Source organism: Tamandua tetradactyla, chromosome 6 (assembly GCF_023851605.1).
Source record: "Tamandua tetradactyla isolate mTamTet1 chromosome 6, mTamTet1.pri, whole genome shotgun sequence".
NCBI classification, from domain to species: Eukaryota; Metazoa; Chordata; class Mammalia; order Pilosa; family Myrmecophagidae; genus Tamandua; species Tamandua tetradactyla.
This window is the reverse complement of record NC_135332.1, coordinates 176233740-176254285: the sequence shown is the minus strand read 5'-3', so window position 1 is coordinate 176254285 and position 20546 is coordinate 176233740. Positions and strand designations below refer to the sequence as shown.

At 44.6% G+C, this 20546-nt stretch overlaps 1 protein-coding gene across 4 annotated transcripts in view; it reads left to right on the top strand.

Moving 5' to 3' along the window:
* KCNQ3 (potassium voltage-gated channel subfamily Q member 3) overlaps positions 1-20546 on the top strand; it is a 303621-nt gene that overhangs the window by 201700 nt on the left and 81375 nt on the right. Inside the window, exon 1 of one of the 4 annotated variants that reach the window (XM_077167687.1) lies at positions 4260-5157. The exons of the other annotated variants lie outside the window; for them this stretch is intronic. Within the exon in view, the coding sequence (XP_077023802.1) occupies positions 5108-5157 (50 nt within the window). The 5' untranslated portion in view covers positions 4260-5107. Of the gene's footprint in view, positions 1-4259; positions 5158-20546 lie in introns of those variants that run through there. 4 annotated transcript variants of the gene reach the window in all.

The following is a 20546-nucleotide window of genomic DNA, read 5'->3' as shown; positions in this document are numbered from 1 at the left end:
ATATGGTCACCCCAACTTACAAGGGAAGCTGAGAGAGTGTGTGTTTGGGATTCTCCTGAATAAAATTAGGGCTTCCTTAGCAAGGAAGGGAAGGGGGAATGGATAGAAGCAGCTGATTAAGGTGGGAACTTCAGTACTGATTCTCTTACTTGGATGCTCCATGTCAGAAGTTGGAGATGGAAACGTGCACTGACCAGTTGCTGGCTACGTGTCTAGCACCATATTGGGTACAAAAAGGAAAATAAGCCGAAGTACCGGCCAGTGCGCTTAAGTAATTTAAAATTCAGTTTCCATTTCTTTTCTGTGTCCAAATTACCTGGCACAGTGGTGGGACCATAAGAGACACTTACTGTGTGTGTGATGAAGAATTCATCCCCATGACAATTAGAAAAGCAAGCAGGGATGACTGTGCATCCTGAGTGCTGTCAGGGGCTGCACGGCCAGCAGCTTCAGCAGCAGCGTCATGTGGGGTGTTGTCGGAAGGACAGCCCAGCTCAGACCTATGGAATCAGAAGCTGCCATTTGACCAGGTCCCCCAGGGCTTCGTGTGCACGTTCAGGTTTGAGAAGCTTTGGTGTTGGAGCAATGCTCGAAGTAGCATGATCACATTTTCAGAAACAAGACTATAGTCTTCAACAAGAACAAGAGTAGATTCTCCTGTGTACAGGGGAGTGTTCTAGGGAGTCATTCAAATCTGTAATTTAAATCTAGGTCTCACCATTTCCTGACTGGTGTCCTTGACCAACTCCTTAGTCTCCAGTGCTCAGATACCTCTTCTGGAAATTTCTGGATTGTTGTTGCTCTTTCATGCGGAAGGGAGGGAGGGAAAGGACATACAAAGTGCTTACCAGCATTGCTTGATCTGTTATGGGAGAACAAGCAGTGCGGCTTTTCTTTCTGAGGTTGTTCGCAGTTGGAACTGGCGTGTGACCTCTGGGGCTTAGGTTCACTGTTGGTGGAAGATTGAGGGAAAGAGCTGAAGAATGCCGGGACTTGGGCTCACAGGAGGGCATGCCTGTGGCCTGGAACGCGACTGGAAGTCGGGGGGCAGTGCATGCCAAGGGAGGACCGCAGGGAAAGGCTGCAAGGACATTTACGAAGAGACCCACCTTTCCAGGAAGGTTGTTGGAGACGTGGATAGAAGAGTTGAAGCATGTTGTATAAGGCCATGGTAAAATTGTTTTGTTTTTAAAGCTAAGCATGGAAACAACCAGCAAAACACAGGGATTTCTTTCCAAACACCTGTGTGGTATGACTCTCAAGAATCATGTCTTGCCATGGCTCATTTGATTGTAGAACAGAATAAATTCTCATCTCCTTGCTGTCTGTAGCAACTTTCAAAATAACGTCTCAAAGACCTTCCTGAGTGAGCGACAGGGGAACACAGAGAAAGTCTGTGACTTAATATGGTGAGAGGTTGAAGGGCTGTCCCCGCCCCCCAGTCCCCTGGCTGTGTGGCAGCAACAGCTGTCTCTTTCTCAGCAGTGACAGGCTGAGAAAATGGAAGATGAATTTTGGCTGGGTGTGGGTGTGATTTCTCTCTTCTCTAGCGGGGGCTGCATCTTGGAAGGTATGGCGCTGTTTTTATCCTAGCCTGGGAAACTGAAGAAGCAGCTGTCAGTTTGCAAATGGGGGCTTTGCAGCATCCGGGGGCACTTCCTGCAGGGAGACCTGGAAGGGGCCAGCTTGGGTGCTGATGGGATCTCCATCCATGCGGGAGGCTGCCTTGGGTAGGAGCTAGGGACAGCTGTGTGGACCTGTCACCTGTAGGCAGGGAAGCTAGGTTCCACCTGGCCCCGAGGCAGGAAGCAAGCATGTTAGCGACAGAGCCGGCTTCCCACGTGCCAGGTTTCAAGGGTAGCTTTGGGAAGGTGAGTGATCAGACCCCAATCCAGTCCCTCCAGAGCAGGCAGCCCTTCTGCTGGACATGTGCCAGGCAAGATGCCAGAGACATGAGCCGATGAGATGTGTTTGCCAGCTTCCTTCTTTGCGTGTCTCCTCGGAAGGGGTGATGACATATCATTAGTCCTCATGCCTAGAGGTTCTCTGCCCTGTCGTGTTTCTCCCTGGGAGGGGATCTGTTTGCTCCATTGCTTGATGTATTTAGTGACAAGAATACTCCTCTTGGAAAGTCTCAGGATGCCCCAGCCCACCCTCTCCATCTCTCTAATGCCCAGCTTGAGCCCATTCATTTCCATGGTTCAAATGCCCACCTGTTGACTTACAACTTCCAAATTTCTGGCTCCATGTCAGACTCTGGTAGGAGTTCCGGCTTCTGCTTGCTGACTACACCTCACTCCCTAGAAGCCCCACAAACACCTTGAACCCAGCGTTCAAAATTAAACTCATCAGCTTTCTTCCAAATTTACTTCTGTACTAAAACTCAGCGAGGGGCACTCCCCCAAGCTGAGTGGTCCCTGACTGTCACTCCTCCCGACTGATGTCATGAAGTCCAGTTGACTTTAGCTCTAAATGTATTTTGATTCTGCCTCCTCCTCCTGCTCGCCATTGCCACTGGCTTGGTGGAGTCACTCATCCAATTTCTCCCGGGAAAGCAGCACCTTTTACTGCCTTACATCCAGAAAGATCAAGCGATCTTTAGGAAACACAGATATGGTCATCAAAATCCTTTGCTGACTCCCCATTTTCTGTGGGATGAAAGTTCCATTCCTTAACATGACACACCCAGTTCTTTAGAATCTGTCCTCCATCTCGCTGGCTTCATCTCACAGAATTCCTTTTCACTCTTCTTGACCTCTCTTTTCCTTCCTTTCCTTCAAGAGTCAGCTAAGGATGGAAGTAGCAGCAAAGCACTCACCATCACTCCCCAGGATCTACTTTATAGTCTGTGCTCCCCATTTCTGAAAATCTGGGTTTGCCTTATCTGTCTTCCTGCTTCTTAAACGGGAAAAGCTTCCACCAAGGAGCCATGCAGAGTCCTTCAACAGGACATCTCTGAAGTAGACTCCAGGCACCCCCAAGATGGGCTAGGTACTTCTTCCTTCTGCCCCTTGGAACCCCCAAGATTACCATATCTGTAACTTTGACCATGGAGGAATGAAAACATGTTGTCTTACCTTCTTCTCTATGAGATCATAAAAATAATCACTTACACTTTTCTAAGTGTGCCCATCTAGTAATTATTTTGAAACTCACAGCACCCCTTTGTGGTAGGCACTGAATTATGAGTCCCCTAAAAGCATGGGATGCTTCTTTTGCAATTCTGTATCCTTCATGCCTAATTCTATGCCACATATGATAGGTGCTCATTAAATATTTTGTCTTACTCCGTAAGTGAACCGATGGATAAACAAGTGAATGATTGAGTGGGTCATGGCGCCCCTCTGTCCATATTGCTCAATTAGACCGTTCATTTAGCACTTTGAAACCTGAGTGGTTCTGAACTCTTAAAAAGAAAAAGCCCACTAGGTGAGAAGGCAGGTGACCTTGATTGGTAGAAATAAAATACATGAATCCACAGGCAAAGCTGCCTAGTCTGAACTAAATGTGGGACAAGGTAATACAACTTCCCTCCACCTAATTGCACAGCTTTGATATTGTCCATGATTTTGCATGAGCATAGACTTCTAGTCAGAAGCAGGTTATTCACCAGGGAGGGAACTAAACACAGTCATGTGTCTTTTTTTGTTTGTTTGTTATGTCATTGTTTTAACTCCTGTGTGCACTTGAGTATGTTTCTTAACTTCCCCAGGCCTTGGTTCTGTTATTAAAGAATGAATTTCACAAAGTTGGTGTTAGGATGGAATAAACTGAGGAATGCAAAATATCCTCACACACAGTATGTACTCAACATGAAAGAGTCTTTCCCATTTGTCATTATTTTAATACCCATGTGTCTTGTTCTCTGAAGTAATACTGAACTCACATGACTAATGGGGACATTAGGAAGCAATAGCCAAGAGAGAACAAGAATCTCAAAAGAAGTTGGAATTCCTATAGTCAGATCTCAGTGCTAGTTATACCCATGAAACTTTTCTCCCCTCGGTGGTCTGGGATTTCCATGGCCTCCTCGTTCTCTCCAACAACCAGAGCTTCTCCATGTGGAGCTTGGCCTTTAGCAACCCCACGAGCTGATCAGCCTCTCTGTCCAATCACACCCACCCCTTCCTCCACCAAGTCTAGTCCATCCTTGCCTGAGATCTCACTGCTTGGAATTATGACATTGATTTATCTTCCCCCAAAGGTTGAGGAACCCTGACATTAAACAGTGACAAAAATCCCAAAGAGAAAAACTGAGAATTTGTAGAGACTGTTGTAAAGACATTCTTATATTCCATCCTATTTCCCCTCCTTCCCTTCCGTTTCTCCTCTTATTTCTTCTCCATTGTCATAGTCACTATCAGCAGCAGCAGCCGCAACAGTATTGTCACTGTTTCCAGGTGTCCACTAACAGTGAGGCCCTGCCTGTCCCTCCCCCAGGGGCTTTCAGACAACATTCATTCATTCTGATCTGAGCTTATTAAAATACAGAAATACTTACCATGGCCTTTCCCATGTAAGTTTTTCTATCATGGGACTAAAATCCTATTCCTATTTTTTAGTTCCAAAATATGTAACAAGAGAGCTGAGTATATATCACCATCCTTTTCTCTTTCCTGATGCTGTCAGAGACAGACCAGCTCCCAGTTCCATCCGACCTCTGGGTTGCTGTGGCATCTTGGAGCGATGGAATGTTGTGTGTATGTGGACATACCTGGGTGTGTTCAAGCTGTTGTTTGTCCAACACCAAAACCCAAAGTCCTCTTCCTGAAGGGCTCTTAAGACTTCAAGGCCATACTATCATTCTCCCTGTTTTCCCACTGGATAAGCCTTGGCACTCTGTTCAGTGTTTTAGTGAGTTTCCACTCGATTTTGCTGCTGTAACAAACAACCCTGAAATATCAGTGGCTTACCACACAAAGTTTCATTTCTTGTCCACACTGTGTGTTCTCAGTGGGACAGCGGTGGCTTCTCTCCACAGGTATATGCTCCTGGCAGGACCCAAGCATGAGAGTCAGTTTCATGGAGGAGGGGAAAGAGATATGATAACCTCAGAGGAATCGCATCTGTCATTTCCTCTCACATTCCACTGACCCAAACAAGTCGCATGGATAAGTTTAAAGTTCATGGGACAAGGAAGACACTGCGAGATGTAGGGTAAGAGGGGGTTGTATCACTGTTGCTCCAGTCCAGCTCTGTTTCTAAATTCCTGGTCCTTGGTGGGGCCTTTAAGTTATTCTTGGCGTGGCCTGCATAAACAGTGCTCACTCGTCCTTTGGGGGCTCACACAGAACAAGTCCTGCTGAGAGTCACTTCCAAAGGCATCCTGTTCTGCAAATAAGGGGCAAACGGATGGGCCTGCTCTCTCTCACCTTTGCTTCAAATGCTTGCTTAATTGTCAACCTCCTTCAATAAATTGTAAGCCCAGAAAGGGTAGGGACTTGTCTGCTCTGTACATCATTATGCAGGTGCTGAGAGCGATGCTTGAAACATGGTAGACACTCAGTAGTGAGACCTGAGCATTCCATCATTTGTTCATTTGTTCATGCATGCATTCATTCATTCATTCTTCCTACTAATTGAATTACCATTATGCAACTGATAAAGTATTAGGCACATCAGATTCCAGACAGAGTATTGTTGAGAGCACAAAAAAAGCTTCTAAATCAAGGTATTTTAGTTGAGCATGGACTGGGGACTTAGCACATTTTTCGGCCACTGGAAGTAGGATTGTGCTATTCCCTTTGACTCAATTAGCTGTAATGAATCTAATTTTAACACTTTCTGTGGAAGGTGAAATGAAAGCATGCGTTAGGTTTGGATCTTGGGGGAACAAAATGTTTCTGCTGATTGACAGGCTGGTGCATGAGACCCCACTAATTAGAACCAATTAGTGAGGAGGCCAGTTGAAATTAAGGAGGACATGGCAGAGTCATCTTCAGAACAGTCTATAAGTGCTTCCAGGGCGTGTAGGAACTCAGAGCCTCCGATGCCAGGGGAGAGGCCCAACAACCGTCACCCTGAGCCTGCAGTAGTCAGTAGATAACATTACACTTTAAAAAGCAATCAATCCCATCTAAATTTGTTTACGTTTTTAATTCTGGGTTATCACCCTTACCTTCTGGAAGGATGCAAGAATAAATTTTAAATCAATACATTAAATCCACTTGAAAATAAATGTTATTCTGAAGCTTAGATTTGTTATGGGATTTTTTAAATTAGTTGTTTATGTTTACGAAATATTTATTCAACACCTGTTATGTGTCAGGCATTTTGCTTGATAATGAAAAATCAAAAGTAAGTAATATCTCTGTCCTCTTTAAGTTAGTGTCTCAAAGTGTGTACTTGCCACCGCAGTTTCTATAAAAAATTGAGATTAATCCGTCCACACCTCAGGCCTATTATTATCAGAGCCTATTTGGGAGATTCCCAACATGTGCATTTTTAAATAAGTGCTGCAAGTCTTTCTCTTGTACACTAAAATTTAATGCCATCCATTGTAGCAAACCTTCTGGCGGTAATTGGCATTTGTGCTTTTGCAGTGACTGCCGCATTTGAGCATCCATGCAATATTCCTCAGGTGCCTTAATCATAACTGATACAAAGGATAGCTCCATTTGGCAACATGTATTTACCCTGAACTCTAATGTCTCCACCTCTGTGGAGCAGTCCCTACCTCTTACTCCCAAGGCCAGATCAGCTGGCCCCTACCGCTGTTTGTCCTTGGTACCCATTTCCGTAGCAATACTTCTTCCATGAGAAAACACTTACTGGCATGGACAGCAGGCTCCCTGGGCATAGAGACTGTTCCATTCATGTCAGATCCTCAGGCCTAGCACAATGCCAGGGTCATAGGAGGTGCTTTGAAATATTGGCTTCCTTCTTTTTCTCCCTTCTCTCCTTCCTCTCTCCGTCCCTCTCGCCTCCCTCCCTCCCTCCCTTCCAGCCTTCCTTGGATGGCAGGAAGCATGTTAGTCGTTACTGCCCGCAGTACCCCACTTAACCTGACTGGTTGAACGCAGAAATGTGCGCGTTTGTGGATGAATGGGTGACTCGAGAAAGCACTGCACAGGCACTCTGCCCTTTGATGACGTGAACAGTTAAGACCATGGATACCCTGTAGCTTTAACCAGGTGTTGGCCAATCTCCTGTTCCCCCTTCATCATTTTTGGCCACATCCAAGTTGCTATTGATTTCAAATTCTTCTCTTTAAGAAGACTCACTGGTTCTTACTGCCATAAATGTACCTCTACTCTAAGCAATACTCTGTGGGGTCATGTATGTGATATGCTGAGTTATGTAATTTTTTCAAATCTACATTAAACACGTAACGAAGGAACACCACTGAAAGTTCCTTTGTGTACCACCCACATGCATGGTTCACACTGTATGAAAGACACTTCCCTGTGGCTGGCTGCACTGCATTTCAGAATTCTCAAAAAATGGAAAGAACACTGTTTGTGAGAAGCATGGTGCAATGGAGAGAGACTCGGAAACCAAAGAGAATAGCAGGAGGGCACGTGGACTCTATCCTAGCACTACAGGCGCCTTCCTGGGTGACCTCAGATAAGCCATTTGGCATCTGGATCTCGATTTCCTCTTCTGTGCAGTGGGAGAAATAGATTGGGCTGGTCAGAGAGATTCTCACTCTTCTTTAGCACCCATATCTTTACTTTCTTTCTTTTTATTTTGAATAAATTCTTGTGTTAAACCACAATGTGCAAAGCAGGTAAAAACTGATGCTCTGTCTAGTATCCAGAATTTATAAAGAGATTATTCAACTCAACAACAAAAAGACAGCCAACCCAATTACAAAATGGGAAAAAGACTTAAACAGACACCTACCAGAAGAAGAAATACGGATGGCCAAGAGGCACATGAAGAGATGCTCAATGTCCCTGGCCATTAGAGAAATGCAAATCAAAACCACAATGAGATATCATCTCACACCCACCAGAATGGCCATTATCAACAAAACAGAAAATGACAAGTGCTGGAGAGGATGCGGAGAAAGAGGCACACTTATCCACTGTTGGTGGGAATGTCAAAGGGTGCAACCACTGTGGAAGGCAGTTTGGCGGTTCCTCAAAAAGCTGAATATAGAATTGCCATACGACCCAGCAATACCATTGCTAGGTATCTACTCAAAGGACTTAAGGGCAAAGACACAAACGGACATTTGCACACCAATGTTTATAGCAGCGTTATTTACAATTGCAAAGAGATGGAAACAGCCAAAATCTCCATCAACAGAAGAGTGGCTAAACAAACTGTGGTATATACATACGATGGAATATTATGCAGCTTTAAGACAAGATAAACTTATGAACCATGTAATAACATGGATGGACCTAGAGAATATTATGCTGAGTGAATCCAGCCAAAAACTAAAGGACAAATACTGTATGGTCCCACTGATGTGAACGGACATTCGAGAATAAACTTGAAATATGTCATTGGTAACAGAGTTCAGCAGGAGTTAGAAACAGGGTAAGACAATGGGTAATTGAAGCTGAAGGGATACAGACTGTGCAACAGGACTAGATACAAAAACTCAAAAATGGACAGCACAATAATACCTAATTGTAAAGTAATCATGTTAAAATACTGAATGAAGCTGCATCTGAGCTATAGGGTTTTTTTTGTTTTTGTTTGCTTGTTGGTTTGTTTGTTGTTGTTGTTTTTTACTATTACTACTACTTTTATTTCTTTTCTTTGTATTAACATTTTATATCTTTTTCTGTTGTGTTGCTAGTTCCTCTAAACCGATGCAAATGTACTAAGAAACAATGATCATGCATCTATGTGATGATGTTAAGAATTACTGAGTGCATATGTAGAATGGTATGATTTCTAAATGTTGTGTTAATTTCTTTTTTTTTTTTTTTCCGTTAATAAAAAATAAAAAAAAAAAAAAAAAAAAAAAAAAACTGATGCTCTTATTGAAGAAGGTTTAGGGGAAGGAGAGGAGGTTACTGCCTTGCCCTTTCTAGCATCATTAGATTGGCACCTAAATAGCTCACTGTGACAGTTTTATGAAAAACAGATTCAAGAGGTAAGACCTCGGGCTCAGAGGCCATTTCTAACAGACAGTTGCTGTGACCTGGACTAAGAGAGAAGAGCAGGGAAGACATGGAGGCTCTGGGGTAAGCAGAGCTGTGTCCCAGATTGAGACAGAGAGAGAGAGAGAGACAGAGGTGGCTGGCCTCCAGTGGGAACAGGTAGCTACCTACCTGGCCCATGAGGTCTCCAGCCTAGTAGGTTAGCTGGAGACATGGCAGAAACAAGAACGGAATGAACTGAGCACCGACCTTGCACAATGGGATGTGCTTTGTGACCTTGACCTAATGTTGGCTCCAGGCACGGACAAGGCAGCCTGTGCAGCTAATCACAGTGGGGTCTGTAACCCCCAGGGTTGGCATCACAAGCTCCCATGTGATGCCCAACCAAAATCTGCATTTTAACAAGGTCCCCAAGTGATATGCATGACAGAGTTTGAGAAAATGGTTAGGGGAAAAAGGTTTTGAGTCAGATGAACCTGGGCTAGATTCCCAGATGCTCCATTTGCTGCTATTGACCTTGACCAAATCACTTTCCTCTTCTGAATCTTCTCATTTGCACTGTGGGAGAGGTTTGAGAGGACCAGAGCTGTTGTGATGTTGCGAATGGAGTTTAGCTAGCATCGAGGCTAGCCATAGTCTAGATTCAGGGAATTCAAGGAGAGAGAGGGGAGGAGAGGAGCTGGGGAGGAAGGGGTGCTGGGCCACCCCATTATGTTTCTGGTGTGGGTTTTCAGTCCTTCTTCAGTAAGGTACTGACTGTCTTGGAGAGCTGTTTCTCTTATGCACCTCATCTGAATCCTTTTTTGTTTTTTGGCTTTGGTCATAAGCAGACATATTGCATAGGCAGTGTCAGAAGTTATCACTTGAGTCTGTGAGGAGAAAGAAGTAGCATGAATGAAACCTCTTCCCCTTCCCCTGCCCTGGCAGGCATCACTAATGGATCCCGCTTTGCAGTGATCCATACAGCTCCTTAATGCAGCCCACAGTCAGCGGGCCTCAGGGAGCACGTCGAGGAAGCCTTTGGGGGCATTCCAGAAAGAGGTATTTCTTATCAGAGCTAATATGCTAATAAAGCATCCTCCGTTTTCTCTACAGTTATTCAGAGTATGCTGTGTTTTTCTTTGCTTTAGCTACATCTGCCCCCTTGGGTTATTTCATAAGTGCCTGCAGATACCTGCCTGGCTACACACGGGCATTGAGAAAAGACTGGCTTTGAGGAGGATGAGGACCTGCGAGCCTCCCTCTGTCGCTCCAGGAAGGGAAGGTCATTCTACCTTATTCAGGTGCAGAAAAAGAAATTTTGTCTTGTTTGTTTGTTTGTTTTTTTCAATTGAAAATTTCCCAAGAGATTTGCTACTATGTCACAATACATGGCAAGAACACAGGCGTGACCTCCAGCAGACCAGATATCAGCCTACCTCGGCTTCCTGCTTGTATGATGCTGGGCAGGCTGCTTCCCGGTAGCTTCTCCCAGCTGTGAACTGGGGATAATAAATCCTTCCAGATGTTCAGGAGGATTAAATGAGGTTTGAGAAGAGCCTCTTAATGGAGCCTATTTGTAACCCCCCCCCTTGTCTTCTAGGATTGCCTTTGTCTATCATTTATGAGAAGTCTCATTCTTTTGTCAAAACTGATTTTAATTGTGGCCAAGTATTCATTCATTCAACAAAGTATCCTGGGCACAAACCATGTGCCAGGTGTTCTTCCTGGGTGCTGGGACGCAGCATGCCTAGGGTTTGTTCGGTCTTCTATTCTGTGCCCCCTCCCTGTGGGTTCCACCTGTGCCAGGTGCTTTCTTAGATGCTAGGGAGGCAGCATGCCTGGGGTTTTGTCATTCTTCTACTTCCTGCCCCAACTTATGGGTTATTCTGGTGCCAGGGCTGCCTGACCTGAAAGCAGCAGAGATTTGTTCTCCTTGGGGTACAGGCAAGGTCTATGGTTATTATCATGGGATTCATAAAACCTCCTTCATTGAGGTTTCAAGAATGAGGCTCATTTCCCAAGTCTTTGCATCCTTTATTAAAAATATACCCACAGCCACACACTTGGCTAAGCAAATAAATAACATAAACAAGGCTGAAAATATTTAACCTCTTTAGGAGAACAAACTGTTTTTCAAGGAGCCTGGCAGGGCCATTTGCATGCAAATACTTAATGAGCTGTTTTTAAATGATCCTTATCTATTTATTAAAGCAGGCCTGGCCAGACCCTGTCTTGGCAATTCTTTGTAGCTATTAGTTGGAGCTGCTGCACAGGCACTGGAAAGTTATCAAAATGTACTTACTGAAAAATGTTCAAAAGTTTGGACTTCCCAGTGTCATACATGGGCCCCTGCCCTGATTAGCTCAGTGAATCGGCTTTGACCAAGCCTGAGCCATAAGAAAATTGTGACTAAATGCAGATTGCACATAGTAGGTCATCAGTCAACACGTGCTAGGTGGATGCATAAATGGTAGGTTAATGAATGAATAGTTGTTAAATGAATAAATGAAACAGTTTGATTTCTTTCCTCTGTACCCTGTCTGGACAGTCTCTTAGGACCCTTCTCCAGTGGTATGCCGATAAATGTTTAAAAGTCAGCTCCAGGTGGGGGAGGGGCAGGGCCCTAGACTGTAGCATTTGCTGATTTCTCTGGTGTAAATACCACCATCGTGGCCAATTTCAGGCAAACAGTGTGATATCCCTGAACACATAGTCTGGGAGAGATGCGCTGACTTTATCTAGTGTTCCCACCAAGGAGAAATGATAGACATAAATACCTTAAAGGGTATTGTGCTGGTTTGAAAAGATTTATATACCCTAGAAAAGCCCTGTTTTAATCTTAATCCCATTTTGTAAAGACAGCCATTTCGTCTAATCCCTATTCAGTATTGTATGGTGGAAACTTTAATTAGATTATCTCCATGCAGATGTGACTTGATCAGATGTGGATATTAAACTTGATTAGGTGGAGACAGGTCGCCACCCATTCCAGGTGGAACTTGATTACTTTACTGGAATCCTTTAAAAGAGGAAGCATTCTGGAGAAAGCTTCAGAACTACATAGCCACAAGAAGCAGAGAGTCCACCAGCCAGTGACCTTTGGAGCTGAAGAAAGAAAATGCCTCCTGGGAAGCTTCATGAAGCAGGAAGGCAGGAGAGAAAGCTTTCAGACTGTTGGAATACTCGCCATGTGCCTTCCCAGGTTAGAAACGCTGAACATCATCAGCCTTCTTGAACCAAGATATCTTCCTTGGATGCCTTAGTTTGGACATTTCTATAGACATGTTTTAATTGGGACATTTTTCTTGGCCTTAGAATTGTAAACCATGCAGCTTATTAAATTCCCCCCCCCCCTTTTTTTTTTTACATGGGCAGGCACCAGGAAACGAACCCGGGTCCTTGGGCATGGCAGGCAAGCACTCTTACCTGCTGAGCCACCGTGGCCCTTAAATTCCCCCTTTCTAAAAGCTGTTCCATCCCTGGTATATTGCATTCTGGCTGCTAGCAAACTAGAACAGGTATAGATAATAATGAAATAGAAAATAATTAAGAAATGATGGGTTTTGAATATTTTTAACTTTTGTTTTTTATAAAATTCTTTTGATTGTAAATTTCTATAATTCAGTGTGTGATGAGAGGTATATTTAACAGCAGGTTCATATTATAAATCCCTGAGAATTTAGCAAGCAGCTCTCAGAGTCCGTATGAGCTGGCCCCATTAGAACCCCACTCTTACTCTGCCCTCTCTGCATTGAAGGAGGCCTGTGAGCTACCAAGTGCTGCCTGCCACAAGAAGTCATCTATGACCCAAACAGTGAGGGTGCTCTCTCTCTGAGCTTCTCTAGCTTTCTGCACCCCTCTGCTGGCATTTTTCACTTTCTCCTACCTATGTGGTTAGAGGCTGTTTCTGTACATATCCTGTCTGCCAGCATCTGCGCAATCAACATGTCAAAGCCTGGACGTTAGCTGAAGCTCCCTGTCTTTTGGAATTCTCATGGAATTAGTTCTAACCCCACTGCACCACTGATGGGAGCCTACCTCCCTCCTGCCCGGGCTCGCCAGTGTTTGCCTGTTGTCTTCTGGCTGTGAAATCCCACACAGGTGTCCATGCACCCTCATTGATGTGTGTGCCATTTCAGACCTCAACACTGCCCCTTTCTCCTGCCCGCGGAATGCCATGCACAACTCTTTCTGAGAATTGGGCTGTTGCAGAGTTGTGTTTTGTTGGCATCATCGTTGTCATTAATGCTGATGTGCCTCATCCCCTTTTTCTCTATAAAGCCTCCCTTCTTCCCTTTTTCTGGCCTCCTACCCAGCAGCTCCTCCTGACTTACCATAAGAAAAATTTATTTGGAGAGAAAGGTGGCTCTCTATGCTTTTATTTTTATTTGTTTATTGATTGATTGAGGTTTAGAAAGGTTCAGTAACTCTCCTGAGGTTCCTAGGTACTGATTGGCTGGAGTGATACTCTAGCCTGGGCACCTGGGGTCCAGGACAAACTTCCAGGGAGCAGGTCTCTGTTTGGCTTCTCCTGCCAGGGGGAGGAACAGGCACCCTTCACTTTATAGCCAGCCAGCCCACAATCCAAATGAACACAGTGACATGTGGAATGGACCATGTAGCCCCAAAACAGAATCTCAGCACCTAAGAAGGAGCAGAAATTAGAGGGCCTTGCAGCCCCAGCCCTGCCAAGGACTGGTTGAGGAGGGTCACCCAGTTCTGCCGTTCATCCTGCAAGGACTCCTGGAGCACCTCCTGAGTCCCCCTGTGTTCCCAGCTGCCACAGATGCAGCTTTCATCAAAACAGATGTGGCCGGGCTCTCATCTGCCAAATCCCAAGTCTCCTTTTCCGGGGCCTAGGGGCTACCGCTGGGCTTTCTCCGGCAGTGCTTTGCTAGCCGTGTGCAGCATTGCTTTTGCCTTCAGAGGTAAGACAGTCACCAAAACAGGGATGCATTCAAATAAGGAAGTCTCCTAACAAAGTGCTTTGCATGTGGTGCCAGTTCTGTGTGTGCAGGAGGAGGGGGCCCAGAGGGAACAGGCAGGCAGAGCGCCCCCTCATCCTTCCCCATAAAGCAGCTCCTCCTTTATTTTTTTCGTGTATATTTATTGAACTCTGCATAAGATTTATTTTGAAGAAAGGATTCTGCTCCTAAAAGAAGGAAGGGAATGGTGGAAAGAAGAGAGGCAAAAGGGGAGGAAGGAAAGAGAGAGAAAGAAATATTGACCTGGTTCATTTAAAATAGACTTCAGTAAGGAACATTTTTAATCTTTTACCCACTTGTTTTCAGTGCTTACATTGTGGTCTCTTTCTGGAAACTATTGCTTAAATAGCAGTCTGTGTCTTAGCATTAGAAATGGATTTGGGGGGAGAAGTTACCAGGGGAAAGTATGGCTCCAAATGATAGAGTGACTCGCCCGCAGTCCCCCAGCTGGTTTGTAACAGAGCCAGGACGAGAACCCGGATCTAGTGGCCCCAGCCAGGGCCTTTTCGCTGTCCCCTTCCTCTGTGCCTTGCTTTATCTTTAAGTAACGCCAAAGGTATGAATGTGCAATGCATTAGCTAAATGCATTAGCTCAGAGTCACTCTGTGTATTTTCCTATGTTTTTGTTTCCTTGTCCTCATTTCAAGGAGAAAACTTAGTGTCCTCATCTCTAAAGAGGGAGAGCTCACTTGAAATGCTGCACTCATGATGGATTTCACATGTAGCCCCATAGCTCAGCTTCAGAAAACATTGATTTCTCAGCCCCATTAAAGCCCCATGAGGTCATGGGGACACTGATAAATTGATCTGGGGTCTTCATTACTGTGCTAGGATGGTTTTCAAGCCAGAGCTTGCAGCACCTCCCACAGCAGTGGCTGGTCTTCAGATCAGCCCACTTCGAAAGCTCCTTCTGTCTACATTCTTTGCGTATGTGCATAAGAGTCAAGGAAGGACAGACCAAGGGCAAGGTCATCCTTCACTCAGGGGTCAGGGGATGATGTGCCCCTGTGGGAGGTGAGTGGAGTTGCTGATTGTATGGATCTTTGGGCCTTGCTTTTGGCATGTAATCAGCATGCTTTCCTGCTTTTCTGAAAAATTGATCTGGGGTCTTCATTACTGTGCTATTTTGATCGGGGAAAAGATGGAAAGGGCGGGTCTTGCCAAGCTGGTGAAGCTCTCTCCAGAGACTGGCTCTGGGAAACAGAAGAGAAAGGGAAACTTACACTATCCTTCTTGACCTTGGGAGGGTCTGGGGGAGGCAAGAAAAAGCTGTGGGAGGTCATGGAACGAGAGTGACCTCTTGATCGGTGACCAGGAAGCCCACTGCAACATGGGTAGAATCACCAAACATTCAGATGGCAAAGCTGGAAGGGGCCATTAAACCTCTGCCAGAAGAACTGTGTTTCTAAAATGACTATAGCAGCTGGAGAAATGGGCTGAGTCTAATGAAGTCTAATGAGATGAAGTTGAACAGAAATAAAAGTAAAGGCCTCTACTTAGGTCCAAGAAGAAGTTATTTACACAAGAACCAATAATCCATGTTTACATAATAATAAATTTTTAAAAATCTGAATTTCAATTTCCATGGGTTCACCATGAAAAGCTATTGGTATCATATGAGTGCTTCAAACCCTGATGGGTTTAGAGCTTATACTGTGATGAAAAGAAGTGCTTCCTCTGTCTTCAGCAACAGGCTGTCCAGTGGTAGCTGCCCATAGGGCTGTACGGAGAAGAGGGTCCAGGGATAGTCAGGCCTGGATGAGTTATCCCAAGTTGTTCATGCCTATATAGGAGAAAAAACAAGGGTGAAGGTGGCCTCAGTAGAGTGAGGCGAGGAGGACCCGCCTGTAGAAGGAGCCACAGGTCTGTCACCAAGGAACTGAGACCACTGAAATGAGAATTGCAGCATGAGAAGTTTCACGAGCTGGGTCTTCACCCAAGATGTTTCTCCTTAAAAGGACTGTGCCTGAACACTCAGAAAGGGGAAGCCTTTTACTTTCCGTGGGCCAGAGAAGTTTTGGATGCAGCTCTGAGGACTGCATATTACATGTACTCAGAGTGTGGAGCATGTCCAAACAAAAGCATGATCAGGAGAGCAAGTCTTTCATAGGAAGCAAAGTCTAAAGAAGATTTAGGAAGCCTTAAGAGCTTCCTTCCCATGCTTGAAGAACCATGTGGATGAAGGAGTCACTGAATGTCTTGTGTATGTTTCCAGCAAGAGAAGCAGGACAATGGGTGGGATTTACAGGGAGACAGATGTCAGCTCCCAAAGGGGAGTACTTGAAGAGCTGCTGGAGCTGAGGCCAATGGTGAGGCCCTTTCACCTGGAACTACAGGGATCAAGCAAACTCATGGGAAGGTGAGTGTGTGAGTAGATGTACTGTCTATGATGAGCAAAAGGAGGTCAAGGTCAGCCAGAGTCACTAATAAGGCATCACTGGGTACCCAGCTTGTGTGTAGCACCGCAAAACAGTTGTGAAGACACAAACCTTGAGGACAGACAGACCTGGGTGGGTTTGGATGTCACTTCTCTCTTACTAGCCATGACACGTGGGAAATATGTGTAACCTTTGTTAAAAGATAATTTTCAGAAGAAAACCAGTGTTCTAGTTTGCTAAGCTGCTCAAAGCAGTTACTATGAAATGTGTTGGCTTTAACCGTGGGAATTGATTAGCGTACAAACTTACAGTTTTGAGGCTGGGAAAAATGTCCAAATCAAGGCAGCATCAAGCAATGCTTTATTCCCAAAGACCAGCTGCTGGCGATCCCAGAGTTCTCCATCACGTGGCAGGGCACGTGGTGGCGTCTACTGGGCCCTCCCTTATCTTCCAGGTTTTGTTGCTTTTAGCTTCTTGCTTCTTGCTTCAAAGAGAGAAAGTGGTTTTCTCTCTTTGTCTGAATTTCATTCTTATACACGACTCCAGTATGACAATTAAGACCTACTCTGAATGAGGTGGGTCACATCTTAAGATCCTACTCACCGAAAGATCCTACTTCAATGGGTCTGTACCCACAGGAATGGATTGACGTTAATAACCTACTTTTTGGGGTATATGCAGACTTAGACCACCACAACTAGGTAAACTCATGACTTGCATACAGTTATAAACTGAATAGAATTTAAAGGTTTTCTGTAAGTCATCCATTAGTGAGGGAATAGGCACATGCTATAAAGATATCAGAAGAAAATCTGAAAAACAGACAGTCATAGATCAGGAATATTGAAATGATTGTACAAATGGAGACAGCACTGTTTTTTTTTTTTCTTTTTCACCAGGAAGAGGGGGAAGGAAATCAATTGTACCTTTATTAGACAGGATAAGATTCAAATATCTAAAGATAAGAATTGTTTCTGCACTGCTGTCTACAACTTAACTGAGTTATAGAGTAACTCAAAGACAGTGAAAGACTGGAACCAGATATCCTGGATGATCTTAACAATACATGATTTTCCACTGAAACACAGCTTTTTCTTCTACCTGTTTGAACTTCTGTTTTCCCATTTTGAAAATGGCAGTAATTTTGTACCAATGGATTGCTGCACAGGTTAAAGAAAAATAATGTATGGCTTGCAATTTGATTCATACCTGGCACATGGTAAGATTTCAATGAAGGGTGCAGCAGGCTTGATGGACGGAAGGAAGACAAACTAGGCTAGTAGCCGAGAGGCGGGTCTTTGCAGGATGCTGTGAGGCCCTAGGGGAAGACTCAGTGGGCCTCTAGGAGGATGCATCTGGCACCCATGCAGAGTTTTAATAAAAACACCATCCATGGTGCGATTGCATGTGAGCACTTTTAATGGCTTGTCATGTTTAGTTTTCACAAGTGCTCCATGCAGTTGATGTAATTTCCCCATTTTCCAGATGAGAATAGTGAGGCAGATAAACTTCAAGGTGACCCCATGATCCCCCTTCCTGTGATACATGATAACAAGAAAGCTTCCCGCCCTCTTGCTGAAGTCTCTCTCTCTCATGCCCTCTTTCCATGGCTGGCTTTGAAAAAGTGAACTACCACAAATACCTGCTGCAGCAGAAAATTATTTCTGCTTACCACTGAAGGAGCAGGGAGGCATATTCTTCCCCAGTTGAGCCTCTGATGAGAACCCAGCCCTGGCCCCACCTTCACTGCAGCCTCGTGAGACCCTGGGCAGAAGACCCAGATAAGCCGTGTCCAGACTCCTGATCTACAGCAACTGTGAGATGCTAAAGGTGTGCCATTTTAAGCTAAGTTTGAAAACTGAGTCATTCTAAGTTTGAGAACTAAAATATGCAGTGAGGACAGCAGACATCAAGTAACTTGCCCAGTGGCCCTCAACTAAAAAATATTAGGGCTGTGTTTTAGTTTGCTAAAGCTGGTGAAATGCAATCTGCCAGAAATGGGTTGGCTTTTACAATGGGGATTTATGGACGTACATGTTTACAGGTCTGAGGCCGTGACAAATTGCTCAAATCAAGGCATCAACAGGTGATGCTTTCTCCCTGAAGACCTTCTGTAGGTGGGACCTTTTGACTAGGTTATTTCTACTGAGATAGGAAGTAGAACCCAAGCGAGCTTGGGTTCCTCTTTCAGACAGCAAGGCATCTGGCCAGGTTTGCAGGTCTTTCTCTCCTTGGTTTTGTTGCTTCCAGCTTCTAGCTTCAGCAGTCTCCTCTCTGAACTTCTGCATGTTTCTCTCTTTTAGCTTAGGTCTCTGTTTGCTTCTGTGTGGCCTCTTCTGTGTTTTCTCCTCTTCTAAAAGACTCCAGTGAGAGGATTGAGACCCACCTTGAATGAGGGGGTCCTATCTCAGTAGAAATAACCTAGTCAAAAGGTCCCACCTACAGAAGGTCTACACCGAAAGGAAGCGTAATATTTCCTGGGATACATACAGCTTCAAACTACCACAGGCTATGACTCAAACCCCATTGTTTCTGACTGCAGAGGCAGAGTCCTGCCCTTGGGAGATATTCAGATCAGGCCAATGTGCTGTGCTTTTTTTTTCTATATATATATATATTTAGTTAGAGAAGTCGTAAGTTTACATAAAAATCATGCAGAAAATATGGAGTTGCCATATACCTGCCCTATTATTAATACCTTGTCTTGGTGGGGTGACTTTGATACAATTGGTGAAAGAATATTTTTTTAATTGTACCACTAACTATGGTCTGTAGCTTACATCATGGTTCACAGTTTGTGTTGTACCGTCCTATGGGTATTTACTTTTTTTCTAGTAACATATATATGACATGCTTCTTTGCCTACTGCCCAACTAAAGACAGGATTCGAATCTGTACAGACCAACTCCAGAGCCCACAGTGTGGGCTTTCAGGGCTGGCAACTCATTACTTCCAGACAGTGTTTCTCAACCCTGACTGCACATTGTAATCACTTGGGAGAAGCTTCCAAACTAGAACCACGTTGGACCCCACCCTGAGCAAGTAAATCGAAGAAGTCATGGGTTGGGGGCAGCCATGGCTTTTCTTTTTTTTAAGATGTCCAGGTGATTCTAATTTGCAGCTAGCTTTGCAAACCACTGTCCCAGGGATGCAGTGATACATAGGAAATCCAGGTCCTTGCCACATTCTGGGAGAAGGTCCTTGTTAAAAGATAATTTTTAGGAAAAGTTACAATCATGACCCTCATATCATTTTTAAATGAGCATGTGTTAGTTTTCATATTATATGAGAAAATCTGGCAGATGTTATCATTGGATCAACAGAGAAGTCAGAAAAGCACAAATTCATACAGAGTAAAAGAATGTCAAGATGGATTGCAAATAGAGACAACATTGGTTTTTCCATAGGCAGAAATAAAGTCAATTCAATCACTGCCAGATAGGACAGAATTTTGTATCTATCCCTCACCTTTATCTACATCTACAACAAGTTGCAAAATAGTTCAGAGACAATAAACAGGCCTAGAACCTGATCACAAGAGGCATTGTTTTTGCATTGAAATACAAATGTTTTTCTATGCCCTGCTTGTCTTAGCTTGCCAGTGCTGCTATGTTAAATGCCACACAGTGGGTTTTCTTAAACAATAGGAGTTTATTGGTTCACAGTTTGGAAGCTACAAGTTCAATATCAAGGTTGTCAACAGGCTGTGCCTGAGTCTGCAGAGTTCTGGTGCTGGCTGCCGTGGTCCTGGTGATTCCTCGGCTGGGGGGTGCATTCCTGCTTCTGCCACATAATAGCCTCTCTATCCTTCTCTGGCTTCTCCTAACTGACTGCCTCTGAATTTCCCCTGCTTGTAAGGAGAGGGCTCCAGTCACTTGGATTAAGTTCCATCCTGATTCAGTGTGGCCTCATCCAAGATCCTATAGACAAATGAGTCCACACCCCAAGGCGGGGGTTAGGATGTGACCGTGTCTTTGTGCAGGACAGGATCCAGCCTTCCTCCCTGTTCCTCCTGCCTACAGGGAGGCAAGGCCCTGTGCAGTCTCGACTTGGCTGCACCAACTATCTTCCCTAAGTGTGTTAAGAGATGCTCTTGGACAGGGTAATTACTGTCCAGGCCCAGAGCACAATGGGTGGTT